This window comes from Atractosteus spatula, chromosome 6, assembly GCF_055471065.1.
Source record: "Atractosteus spatula isolate fAtrSpa1 chromosome 6, fAtrSpa1.hap1, whole genome shotgun sequence".
Classification (NCBI taxonomy): domain Eukaryota; kingdom Metazoa; phylum Chordata; class Actinopteri; order Semionotiformes; family Lepisosteidae; genus Atractosteus; species Atractosteus spatula.
Window position 1 is genome coordinate 26,966,154 of NC_142711.1, and position 14,004 is coordinate 26,980,157.

Below are 14,004 nucleotides of genomic sequence, written 5' to 3' on the forward strand. Positions count from 1 at the left end.
TTAAATGAATATAATACAATGGTATCCCTCAAAAAACTAAACAGGAAATTGAGAACTTTTAGTAAAAAATATCAGGTATAATCTTAGCACATATAGTTTAAAACATGCTTATTCAACCAGGTGCAAACAATTAAGCAGTTTTGTAGTAACCTAGTGGCATAATGTCTAGACTGTACTGTATAATTACACATTTCACACCACACCTTTAATTAGATGTATACAAAACTGCACAATTTGTAAAGAATGCACATGCAATTTAGCAATTCCATAATAGCATATAACAGCATTACTAACATAATGTTTAATTTGAAAAAGATGGGTTTAGAGACCGAAATTAAACAAGACCCTACCATTTCAAAGAGCTATTTTTAAGAGAGAATTTATAGAGAATCAGTTGCAAATACAAACAACAGTTATGGAGAGAGGTATTTAAACTAAGACATAAGAAGTTGTACCAAATGAGTTAAAAATACTCCTCCTAATGGGTAAAAGGTGTTTTAGGTTTAAAATAAAAATGTAATGATGTTACTCAATATGCTCAAATATCATACTTGTCTCCTTTACTCCACTTCTCTCCAGTAGGAGGCTTGTATGTCTTTGTTCTCTGCATTTCTTCTTTCCAGTGAGGTGGAGTTTCACTACTTCCTCCATCATCTTCAGATTTGGAACGAGATCTTGATCGAGGAGGAGTGTGATATCTCTGTAAATTGACACAGCTGTGTTATCTGTACTCTCCATGACAAATTGAGGTGTTCCACATTACACTTGCATTATGCTTCCCTGCCTTGAGCACCTATCTGTCCAGATGCAACATAAAATGTTTTTGCTTTGTGAAAAAAGTCTAACAATCAAAATGAAAGCTGACATATCAATAAAAATGTGGAGAAAGGGAGAAAAGGACATTTGCAAAAAATGTATGATTCTTTTGGGAATATTAAAAGTAACTAAATCTCAAGTCCTTCAAGGTTACACCAAATATGTACAATAGCTATAAGATACTTTTGAAACATACATAGTCACTGAGGTTGATAGAGGGTCTCTAAAGGGTCTAGTATTATGGACAAGAACTTGCAAATACCTGTACATAGCTCCTAACAACCAGATGAGTAAATTCAAGGTTATAAAGGTAATTCAAGGTTATACTTTTGTAGGAGCTTTCAATCCCATCTAAAGAGAACCATGGTTTTCATTTAGGAACTAAAATAATATGTTTTGACAATGTATTGATTTCAAGGTAGTGAGGAAAACAAAGACACTTTAAAGAACTTTAAACCTTATATGTATTTACATGAAATCTTCAAAGAACTAATAAAAAATACTGAAATTATCTTTTAAGCACAAAGCTAAGAACATATGCTGGACAGTAACATCAATAAATAATTTTCTTAAGTTTTAATAGAGAAGGTGCATACCATTGTACCCCTGCCTTTAATTTTACGTCCAGATTTTGTGACTGCTGGCTTGAGATCATTTGGAATTGAAGAATTCTCAAGCTGTGCACTGTAGACAGAGAAAAGAAAATAAGAAAATAATGTTTCAAAAATATTTTATTCTTTGAAACAGGAAGTGGTCAGCAGCAGGAGGGCCATGCAAAACCTTAGAAAGAGGCCCCTACAGATCATGATTTGCACGAACACTACTATTATTAGTTCCCACCACAACCTTATTTTATTCTTTAGAATAAAGAACAAAAAGTACAATCTTTAGTAGTAGTCTACATGTCTAGCTTGGAAATGTCTTATGTCTACCGTTCACTAGTTACGTGGATCTGACAGACTCAAAACCAAATGAAATATGATGTATTACATTATTACGCATGCCATGCATTATTACAATGACTTGATTAGGCATACCTCTGTTTTAAGATCGCTTATCCTGCTCTCCTTTTGAGATTCAAAAACATACTGTATATTATGTACTCAACTATGATTGGTCATTTTTCTGATTGGGCTTCCCATTAGGATCATCCACAGTAGCAACAGAAAGAGCCGCTAAAGTGAATTTCTCTCTCACATTTGAATGTGCCGATTAAAAATATGTTGTGTTGCACATTTTGACAAATTCCTAAAACAAGAAATTGTATATAACATCACTTTATTAGCCCTATACAATTTCTTGCATTAGGAATTTATCTTTTCGCATACCCCAGCTTGCTCTCCATGAGACACAGACACGGAGAGAAGCTTGGGGTCAGAGTGCAGGGTTAGCCATTGTACAGTGCCCCTGGAGCACCTGGGGTTAAGGGCCTTGCTCAGGGGCCCAACGGAGTAGGATTCCTCTGCCGGCTGTGGAATTTGAACCGGCAACCTTCCAGCCACAGGCTCAGATCCTTCTGAGGATGTCCACTTCGCCTATGGCAGGGGCCAGCCCTGAACAGCAGCAAACATAAAATACAAATGCCTTTTATTGTGCAGGAGATATCAAGCAATTCTACTTACGTCTCAGGTTTGGCCACCTGAACTGGCATATCCCTCCGCAGTAAGAATCGGTTTTCTGGCACAGGTGGGATTTCCTCTGGCCGTACCACAGGTTTCTCTCTCTTCATATTGAGATCCTTCTCTTTTTCCTCATCTACAGCTTCCTGTTCATAATAACTGCAACAAAGAATTGATTCAGATGATTGATTAATAAATTCTATGTGCAACTGAAAATGAAAAATCTAATTCAATGACTTCTGTTTTATTTCAAAACAACAGTATACTTTTTTGCCAAAATAATCACATTTGCAATTGAACTATAACTTCACAGCCAACTCAAATACTTTGCACAACCCACAGTTTATAATCTCCGCCACTCAGTGACTGAATGTCTGGGCAGGTCTTCAAAATGAGGCCAGAGGTAACACATCATTATGAATGGAGCCAAAGGCTAAATGTTCTATACTCTCTGAAAGGTCCATTGTGGAATGGAACTTACATGTGTGAAACTGGAAAGGTTAGCGCTAAATTTGACATTGCTTGGATGTGAAATACTTAAAGAACTTCCAAAAAATAGGAGTACTTTTTCATTTTTATTTATCATTAAGTTTTTTAATTCAAATGTATCACTACTTTACTGGCAAATAAAGCAATTTAGAAGCTTGCATATTCACAGGATGTGAACCTCAAGTAACATGAAATTGTTAACATTATGTTCCATGTTAACAGAAATTAGCCACAATTTAATGTAAACCAATATCATACAAATGTTCAATTTAAATGGATAGTGTAGCATGTCAAGAAACTCTCATTTAAAAATAAAAGCCTCATAAATATATTGAGTAAAACACATTATGCCCCACAAATAATGTTTTATGAATTATGTAAATGCATTAAGTAACTTCAAGTATTTTTTGTTGAGTGATGTAAAATATCCTGAGTATGAAAACAGCCTCAGTTAAAAGCAATATACATGTATAAAATGACAGCAAATAATCCATCAATTTGTTGTTTATTGGCACGACGATTGGAAAAATTGATACATATCAAATTTCAACATATTTATTTGATTCCATGATTAATTTAATTAGACAGGATTATGATTCACAACACTCACCTTCTCTGGCTTGAAGGATGTCTCTTGGTATGGTTTTCCTTCCTTTTTCCCTCCTTTCTTCTCCTCTTTGAATGCTTGTTCTTTGTTTGCCTCTTCCGTTTACGAGATTTGTACTTCTCCTCTGAGTCGCTATCAGACTCAGAAGACGAAGAAGAGGATGATGAAGAATCTGAAGAACTGATGGAGCTGTCTGATGAATGGGACAAAACCTTTTTCTTGTTTCCCAGCACTACAAGACAAAGATGTATAATGAGAAGAAAATGCATACATGTTATTCAGTCACGCTAAAGAAAAACATCTTTAGACACTGGGCTAAGATATCAAAACATGCTTATTCCACAAATTAAATCCCTTTATGTTCAACAATATCATGCCCTTAAATTGGTCTAGAGTTTTGGGCTGGCAACAAGATGCTTTATGTACCACATATACTGCATACCAATAATTGAATACTCATCACAATAACTAAAAATATGTGAAACAAGCATTGAATGCCTTTCGTAATTATAACAATTCCGTCACCATTATATTCTGTTTTGCATCCACAGAGAAAAGTTTTTTCCAGTGAAGTGGCTTATAAAAGATATGATATTAAATATGATTATTATTGGTGCTGTGACCATTAGAATCTAGAACACACTAAAACATGCATATATTCTTCTGTGATTTTCAATGCACTTTAATGCTGTTGGGAAAAAAAATAAATGTAAGATTGTTATGCTTAGGAGCATCAAGGTGATGCACTGGTTAGCACTGCTGCCTCACAATGGGTTCAATTCCTGGGGAGCTTTCTGGGAGTTTGTTTGCTCTCCGTTTGTTGGTGTGGTTTTTCTCCAGATGCCTTAAGACATGCTGGTACATTAATTGGCTTCTGGGAAAAGGGGTGTGCGTGTGTTTGTGTCAGTGTGTGCCCTGTGATGGACCGGTGTCCTGTCCAGGGTGTATCCTGCCTTGTGCCCATTGCTTGCTGGGATAGGCTCCTGCTCCCCTGTGACCCTGTTTCATGAACTTCAGGTCTAAAGGATAAGTTAAATACAATAGCTTCCCAATGCATTTTTCCATGTGCATTTAAATTATAACAATAAAAACAAATGGTAATGTTAAACATGGCTTCAAAACTATACCAACATTTTTTTACATAAACAATACAAGTGTGGGGAATCCTCCCCCCCCCCCCAAAGCTATTTATGTTCAGGGAAGCATGTAATGGGGTCTTCCTGTATATAAAAAGAGCACTGCAGAAGGGTATGGCACTCTGCAATACAAGAGTGACCACAAGAAACCACACTTTTCCATGACAGCTTACCATCTGCTAAACTTATCACAACATTATCTAATGACATGTCATCAATTGACACATATGAGAGCAGAGAACTGTGGATCGCACTTCTTGCAGTTAAAAAGTGCTCTCTCTAATATAATAGTATGTGCAGTTTATAGCAGTTAATGAATCCAATAAATCTCAAAGCAGCCAACAGCTTACAGTTTAGATGAGCATCACTGAGTAGCAGATCATGTTACATAATGCCATCCAAATAAATCCATTACAGAGCCAGGATCAATAAGTCAACTTTTGCAACAGATACTGCACGCATTTAGTTGGATTACTGAACTGTGTTCTCTGCTGTGCAAGACCAAAAATGATAAAAAAACATTAAATTAAAACAGTTGCTATAGGCATGTGGAGCTGATAGTCATTTAAACCCAACATTCATGGTTATTTCACTATTCTACTTCCAAACCAGATCAGGGTGACATTTGGTATTTGGTGATTTTTTTATGTAACGACAGGGAAGCCTGTAAGTTCACACAAAAAAATGTAGGTCTTCTCATTAGTGCAATTTATTTCTAGGTTCATCTGACACTTTATTACACAGCTTCAGGCTGAATTTAAAAGCTTAACCCTTCAACGCTATGATGAACTTAAACACTCTCTTCGTTACTGAAACAGCTTGAGTACTAGTTAAATATTTATAATAAGAAAGGTTAGCAAATATATTTAGTCAGGACTTGTAGACAGTTAGCGACATTGTCCCAACATGGTGAATCTGATCCCACTATGTAATCTGCATTGTAGAAAGGAGTTGTAAATTGTAAATGATGTGTTTAGTGTGTGTGTGTGTCCCTCTGTCTGGTCTGCTCCCCTTCTATCCAGTACCCATGAGCGGAAGATGTAGCAGGACAGTGGTTCCCAGCCCCAGAGGTCCTAAGCATTTGTTGATTTTCATTACAACTGTGCTCTCAATCTCCAGTGCTAACCGACAGCGTAATGGATCTGCTTGACTAGACTTCAAACTTGTTTCTTCTGTCACTCCAGAGTGTTGTTGGAAACTGAATCCTTTAAAACATCTAATCTTCTCACTTTTCAGGCAAGACACCCAAAACTCAGGAATGGGTACACGGTTGATACCAATTATGAATCCCTTTTAAGAGCTGTAAAAACATGTATAAACATGCCCAAATAGAAAATTGAAATGAAATAACTAGGGATTAAGACTGGCTGAAGTAAAAACAAGGAGACAGTGTTCCTCCAGGACCAGGGTTGGGAACCACTGTAAGAGGGTAAAGGCTGCCTTGCTTGCTTGTGGAGGTTAATGGACAGCTGTGTACAATGTGTGGAATCTTGAGTTGTTCATTTTGCTGGCTGATTGCCTAAGGCTCCATTGAATTCCACTCATTGGTCTGCTTTGTTGTTTTTGGTATTTTAACCCTCTTTAGCACTTACAATGATAATAATATTTCTGTAGTCTTTGCAAAAATATATAGCTATAAACTGTTTAATACATAAAGGCAGTAAAAAAACAAGTAACATGTTTCTCAATATGTGATCAAACATCTGCAAGACTTGCCATTCTATCCATCGCAAATTCTCAAAAAAATACAATGGGAACAAAATACCAAAAAACAAATCTGAATTGACAGCAAAAAGGTAGGAAAGTATCTGGTAAGGAAACAATGAAATTACAGTGCTCTTCCCTTATGTATCTTCTATCAAGCTTTTCCACAGCTCACAGAAACACTGTGTTTAGGTTCAACAATTGTATTATGTTTCATATTACATTGGGCAAACAATTGCTTTCACATTTTTTCTTTTTTCTGACATGATAAATGCTTCCTGCTCTTGTTAACATATTTTAAGAGCTTAAGTAGTATTATGAAACATAATGGATAAATAATAGAGTTACATAAAAGGCTCACTGAACTACACAGAACCAGAAGTAATAATTTTAATAACACTCATGATCCAACACTTCTAACCATGACCAATAACAATTTTGAAGTGGACAATTACACTCCACAAGCTAAACACACCAACGGGTTTAATAAATGCTTAAAAAAAAAATTTCTGAACACACATCTCGCAAAACACAAAGTTCACTGTTAGGGAAACCTCTTGCAGAAGTATTTTCATGATGACTAATAAAACAATTGCTCAGTTCATTTGCCATATCAAGTGACAAATTATAATGCAGAACACTTTACATAACTATCTCCATTATGTGTTACAAAGGCGAATTCTGCAGTGCTGCCAGGTATAGGGATTTGAAAGCTGCAATATTTGTTAAACACTTTTTCCTAAATGGGGAACAATCATGCATTTTTTAATGTAACTTTCTGTTTACTAGGAGGAGGTCCATCCCAGATAACACCAAATATTTTGATGTGTTGTATGCAAAATTCTCTACAGATAATTAAAACTGCAAATGTATTGCTACATACTCTAAACACAAAACTGTCACCAAATCTTTTATCTTTCTAGATTCCTCTAACATAGCAACATTCATCTTGTGAAGGTTAGTCTTATAGCACTTTTTTACCAAATTACTAAACAGTGGCTAATCAGGGAACGAATGATCAATATTATGTTCTCATGAAATGAGAAAAATCAGTGCATTTCAAAATCAAACCAGCAACTTATTAATATCAAAGATGAGTGCTATGAAGACATTCCAGAGGTTTTAAAGGGCCACCAATTTAAAAAGTAATCATAAGAACATTTACAAATAAGAGAAAGCTATCTGTCCTATCTACCATATTTGTTTAGTAACTGATCCAAGAACTTCACCCAGCAGCTTCTTGAATAAGCTAGACTATCAGTTTCAACAACATAACCAAGTAGATTCCCTCAAAACCTTGTGTAAAAAGTGCCTATGGTTCTGAGTTTTAAATGCACTTTCAAATAGTTTCATGTCCCGTGGCAGGCTCTCTGTTTTCTCTGCTTAAAACAAAAAAATAATTATTTCTTATTGTTTCTTTGAATATGGAAATATACTTGTTTGCTGTTCTCTGAAGGTATTGCAGAGCAATAACTTTTTCATAGCATGGCAAAAACAACTGCATATAAAATTCTTAACGAGGGCCCACGAGTACATTGTACAATTCTAAAATAGCATCTCTTCGTTAAATTCTATACTTTAATACTTCATGACAGAAATTTCAGCTTCTGTTTTGCTTCCTTACATCATCTAGATGATGTAAACAATACAGTCACATAAACATTTATTTTTTTCCTTTGTCTAAGCCTAAGCTTTGTCTTAGCATGGATCTTTTTATTCAGTTTGTTTTTTCTACCCCCACATAATCTGCACAAACTGGGAGGTGTTTGCCCAGTCCTGAATTCCACCTAAATTTGTTTGAATTTCCTTTGCAGCTTCTAAATTGTTTGCAAACATGATTAGTTGACTAGTGACTAGGTTACTAACTGTACCGGAATCTATATGCCACTAATTATAAACCTCCAATTAAGCTATTATAACCCTTTGTTTTATATACAATGACCAGTTCTATAACCTATTTTCATACAGATGGTCTTGTATAATAAAGGCTTGTTTGTCTGTAACAGCTAGTGGGTATTACATGTCTTGATTGTCAGTTGTACAAGTTTTGCTAAATGGCATATGAACAGAATTTCCTATGTGTCCACGTCTATACTGCCACTGCCTGAGGGATCCTGTTTGGCAAAGCATGGCCTTTTCATTTCTCTTTCAGCGAGCTTGATGATTTTTTTAATCATTGCAATGAGTGAAAGACTTCATTGCACTCAATGGACTAGTTTAAGGCACTTTAAAAAGTGAGACTTTAGAGGATAGACTGACTTTAATACATAATTACCATCTCTCATCTTTCATAGATGAATTTAAAAAACATTGGTAAACATGACAACTCATATCCTTGCTGTCCAAAAAAGATAGTGCTTTATTGAACATCATGAATATCCACAAATCCAACAGTCACACACTAAAGTTTCAAATTTGACTAATATAATACTCCAGTCTCCACCTTCAGGCGTATTGCTCTTTTTCTCGATAGACTCTAGAAACTCCAGTGGTCCCTTTTGCTGCCTCATGATCTTTCAATGCTACCAATGTTAGGCATCTTGATTTTCAAACTAACTCTCGCTGACAACAGAGGACAACACTAGTCTCTTCTCCATCTTCAGCTTTACCAAGACATTTGAAAAGCCTCTGTAAAATGTCTCTAATTTGTATGGCATCCATTCAAACATTTAATGCCTTTTCCATTTTTACCATGGCTTAATTATGAACAAAGTAACACTTTATAACATTCTTCAGGCCACTCTAAGCAACACTTTCTTTTATTTCTTATTGGTCAAATGATGGATTAATTCATGCCAAGGTCCCTATAAACAGCAGATGCACTTGACTCACTTGCAACTTTATTTAGAACTTCAGTTTTCTGCACTAAAGTCATCACTTTTTTTTGCAACTTCACCAATTTTAGCATCACCATTTAAGTGTAATTCTGAACTGTATTTTTATTATCTTATGCATTGCAGATAGAAGAATTTTCAACATCTCCTTCTACACAGATCCTTCTGGCCTTTTTTACAGTCAACAACAAAATTGTCAAATTGAAATGAAATACAATACAGAAGTATGTGAAAAACTGGTTACATTTTTAAAGAAACAGGATTCACAAGCAATGGAACAAGTAAACTGAAATCACATTTGAAGTAGGTAATTAACTGTTTTTACTGGTATCAAGGCTGATAACATACAGCACTTACAATTTAAGTTAGTTATATTAAAATCTAGTTATAGGAAAACAACTTATTAATAACTAATTTAACTGCTTATAAAGAAGGATTTAACAAGTAAGGAAATGCTGAAGTAAATAAAATTCAATACAATAAAATTATAACAAGAATTATTTGCCTATATGAAGTGCTTTTTACCTTGACAACATGCATTTTGTTATAATGTAAAATTTTGCAAATGTGGGAAGATGAAGTAAAATTACAAGAAAACCTAAAGAATCAGAAAAACAATGAAAGAAAGAAAAAACCCTTACCATCATTTGCAGACTTTGTTATTAACTCCCCACAATCAATCACTCGAACATCTGCATAAGGCCTGCTAGCAGCATCAGTTTTCAGGTTTTCGATTTGCCTTATCACCTCAAAGCCCGAGATAACCAATCCAAAGACGACATGCACTCTGCAGAGACAAAAGAAGGTTTGACATGAGCACAGGAATTTGAGATAATAAAGGTGGCACTTTTCATCTTGCTGCAAAAAAGCACATGGGAAATACCTATATACTGCACCATTATCTGTTTGAAATGATAAGTCCTATAAACTTCATTTACTTATATAAATAGAATTCTATCAGTGTTACAACAATATATTCTTGATAATTGTAGGACTTAGACCAGTGGTTTGAAAACAGGAAGCTAAAGGGAACATTATAATTGAGGACAAAAGTAAGGAAATATTCAGAAATACCATTTTCTTGTACAACACGAACAATGTAAAAGCATCTATACCTTTTAGCTATTTGTTGTGACCAATTTTGTGCAATTACATCCATATTTCCATTAGAGAATCTTTGCCATTGTACTCTTTCTCCTGGCCATTATTTTAATTACTCCAAACTACTCCATAAAGGCTAAGCAGAAACCAGGAGATGGGTATACTGCTACTATTTGTGCTAAAGGCAAAATGCAATGGAAAACAGCAAGCTCTCTGTTAATAACAATGTGGCATGATATGCATGTTTACTGCACTGCCATTTGTAATCACTTAAAAGTTTAAAGTTGTAAAACTTTAAACTTTAAAACCTCTAAGATTAGCCACAGCCCAGCCTGTCCTGACAGATGCAGTTCCTCCCATCACTCTCAGTGTTGCCATGTTAAAGGCCTGTGGTGGTTAATGTATGCAAGCTCCAACAATGTATTGGTACATAGACAGAACGCATTTCTTCTGTAACTATAATTATAAAAATTCATTTAGGCAAAAATTAGTATATGAATAAAATTCTATGATAAAACATCAGTAATGGCATTAATATTACCCCAATGAAGCCCTCGTATGCCTCTCATGTATAAGAAAATGTGCTCCTTGAATCCATGTAATTTACCAAAGATTCCCCTACTATTTCTTCTCTGAAACACACCCTTAGCACGACATTGCTGCACTATAATTTGTGTTCTACCAGTATTGCACTAATCTAAAATAAGCTGTTTATGCACCAATGATACTTGTGTAGAATCTAATTTTTTGTTGGTTTGCTTCCACGTTTCATATGTGACATATTTCTCATTTGTTCATGCCTGTATACTATACTTATCTAGGTACATTCTGCCAGTTTTTTACTTCCCTCAAAATAGTAGTACCTGAGTGCTACCCCTAGGAAAATACATTCATATTAAATATTAAAAATCTGCTTTGCAGTGCTACTTTGAAGAAAATGTTTTTCAGTTAGATGCTTAAATTGTAAAATCTGCATTCTAGGGAAAAACATCAGGCATTAAATAGAAGGGCTCACTTATGAACTTAGTTAAAAAATAGGTATAATATGCCCTTATGGTATTTTTCATTTTAATATGGAACAATGACGAATAAAAACGTACCCATCCAGATGTGGCGCCATTTTTGTAGTTCTGTTCCAGTACAACCACAACCATTCAGGCAGGTTATTTCAAGGTTGGGAGGGAAAAGTACAGTAGGTGGTTGAAGTCATGGGGGGGAAAAAAAAAGCCAGATAAATATAATAAACAATGAATTTTAAAAAAAATCACTACAGCTATGAAAATCACTGATATTTACTTTTAATGCAAGAGTTACAAGTAGCCTAACGAGCAACTTTCCTTATGAAAAGAAGGCAACATTTTATTCATAGCAGCGATACAATAACTTAACAATTTTCTAATTTAACAACTGTGTTCAAATGCTTTCCCAAGTACATATTAATTCTGTGTAATACAACTTTAAATCAAATGTTTTAGATTCTTGCTAATATGGACAACAGTAAAAGGTGAAGTATGAAGCCTTATGAGCTTTGTTATATAAATACTTCGAGACCTGATAAAAACTTACACGAAGTAAAACAGTTTACTACAAAAGCCATACAATTTATATAGATCACATTGAAAAGTAATGTCTAAGCACATCTTAAAAAACATACACAGGATACCTTTCATCATGATACTATAAACGGGTATTGAAGCCTGCTAAGACTAAAAACTAAAATGCCCTCAATAGAGCACAAAGGACAGCCAAATTTCCATTTATGCACTTGCTTTATTAAAGAGATGTTCTTTAAAGGCAGAGCTCCTTTATGTATTTGTCTAACAAATTTTGTAATTATTTTTATTACACTAAATTGTATGTGTTTTTCAGTCCTGTTAAAGAAGACAGAAGTTATAATCAAGTAATATACAAGGTAATTTTTAAAATGTCAGACAACTTGCTATTCATATTAGCCCAAAAAAGGTTGTTGAAAGTATTTTAGGTTAAAAATATTCTCCAGACTAAACAAATAATTCTTCTTGACATACATTTAAAAGGTTCTAACTGGATTTATGGATGTTTTTCAGTAGCAATGAAATCCAGGCATGTACATATCTAAGATAGCTATATGAAAAGGCAACAGTTCAGGCTTACAAATTAGGAAAAAAATCTGAACATCAACCAGGTTTCCATAGTACACATAAAATACTTGCAATATATAACTGAATGTTTTAAAACTAAGGAGGATGACTGGAATACAAACTGTTAATAGTCAATACACAGTGAGGAGAGAGAAGCACAGCCTTAGAACGACACTTTACCTTTGAAGAGCAGGATGCTAGAGTGTTTCTGCAAATTTTACACAAAAATGGCAAGAGAAAAATTGTAATACATTTGTAAACAAAAAAGGAGTCCAAGATTTTTTTTCTTTTAGAATGTATATATTAATAAGAGAATAGCAACAAGACATTCATAATTTTCTGCAATACACATTTAGAGGCTCTATGCAGTGCAAAAAAACAAACTTCCTTCATGTCATTCAAGTACAATTGGGACATTGTTGAGAATTCGCTTAGGACTCTAAAATTTTCACTTAGCCTTAATTCCATCACACAAGGAGAAAACAATAAAACACATAAAACTAACCAATTCCTGAAAAGACTCACAAGCCTAGATGATATAACAGTTCCAAAACTTAGCTGTCTTGCCATTCTGGTTTCTTTTGTTTGCTTTGTGTAAACTGCACTTTAGACCTGTGATTAAATAGGTCATGTGTTAGTACAGCAACTTGGGCCAGAGGCAAGGACTGCCAGCACTTAAATGACAACAATGACTGCTGCAATTTTATCACAAATCAAGGAAAAGAGTGAAAATGCAACACAATTTCCTGTACTGCAGGGTAAGGCAGCTGGTACCTATTCCATTAGTGATACAATATCCTCTGCCATTTCATTACTATAAACTTTAAATCCAACAATACATAATTTCAGACTTCAACTGGCATCTAACTAAACCATTCACCCCACAGAATAATGCAGATCTGGTACTCAATAGCCCTTATGAGTGAAATTAATTTTCAGGGAAATGTATTTTACAAATAAATACAATAATATTTTAAATTTTAGCATCACAAATTTAAATATTTTAATTTTTTTGTAATTGTAAGAATACAAAGCTTTTTACAGTAAGTGTAACATTCAAAATGTGCATGTAAATGTTAAATGATTATCTTGTAGAACACCACGAATATGCAGATATTCTGCGGATATTTAAAGGAGTTAATTAACAGCATGCATTTTGCAGATTTTCAAGCTATCACTTAAATCTTGCTATTTTTTTTCAAATTGAAAAAAAAAACTTTAAAATCGGTATAAATTAAAACATGCAAATTTTAGTATTTCTTATGTCTATACAAATTGTTTTTGACAGCCTCTTGTGGATTTAATAATCAAGCCAGCTACAGTAATATTACAAAAAACTGTAAAATATGAATGCATGTATGAAGACACGTATGAAGTTCCACTAGAAATTGCAGTACGAACAACAATCACATTAAAATTGTTTAGTCATACAAAACATTAACTCCTGAGATGCTAAATACCATCTACAAGTATTAAACAGAAAATTTTAGAGTCCTGTTTTATTTAATCTACTTTCAGTGTAAACAAATTAAAAACACAAGTCAAAGTTCACACAATATCCAGAAGATCCAAAAGTCA

At 34.3% G+C, this 14,004-nt stretch overlaps 1 protein-coding gene across 6 annotated transcripts in view; it reads right to left on the reverse strand.

Annotated features, from left to right (window-relative positions):
- The window catches only part of nktr (natural killer cell triggering receptor), a 40,156-nt gene that overhangs the window by 7,274 nt on the left and 18,878 nt on the right, over positions 1 to 14,004 (reverse strand). For 4 of the 6 annotated variants that reach the window (XM_088918293.1, XM_088918292.1, XM_088918295.1 and 1 more), the window contains 6 exons: positions 11,407 to 11,436; positions 9,847 to 9,992; positions 3,535 to 3,763; positions 2,439 to 2,594; positions 1,413 to 1,500; positions 552 to 700 (listed from right to left, as the gene is read on the reverse strand). In XM_088918293.1, coding sequence (XP_088774419.1) covers positions 552 to 700; positions 1,413 to 1,500; positions 2,439 to 2,594; positions 3,535 to 3,763; positions 9,847 to 9,992; positions 11,407 to 11,436 — 798 coding nt within the window. Of the gene's footprint in view, positions 1 to 551; positions 701 to 1,412; positions 1,501 to 2,438; positions 2,595 to 3,534; positions 3,764 to 9,846; positions 9,993 to 11,406; positions 11,437 to 12,606; positions 12,635 to 14,004 lie in introns of all 6 variants that reach the window. The other 2 variants (XM_088918296.1, XM_088918298.1) reach the window with 1 other exon arrangement.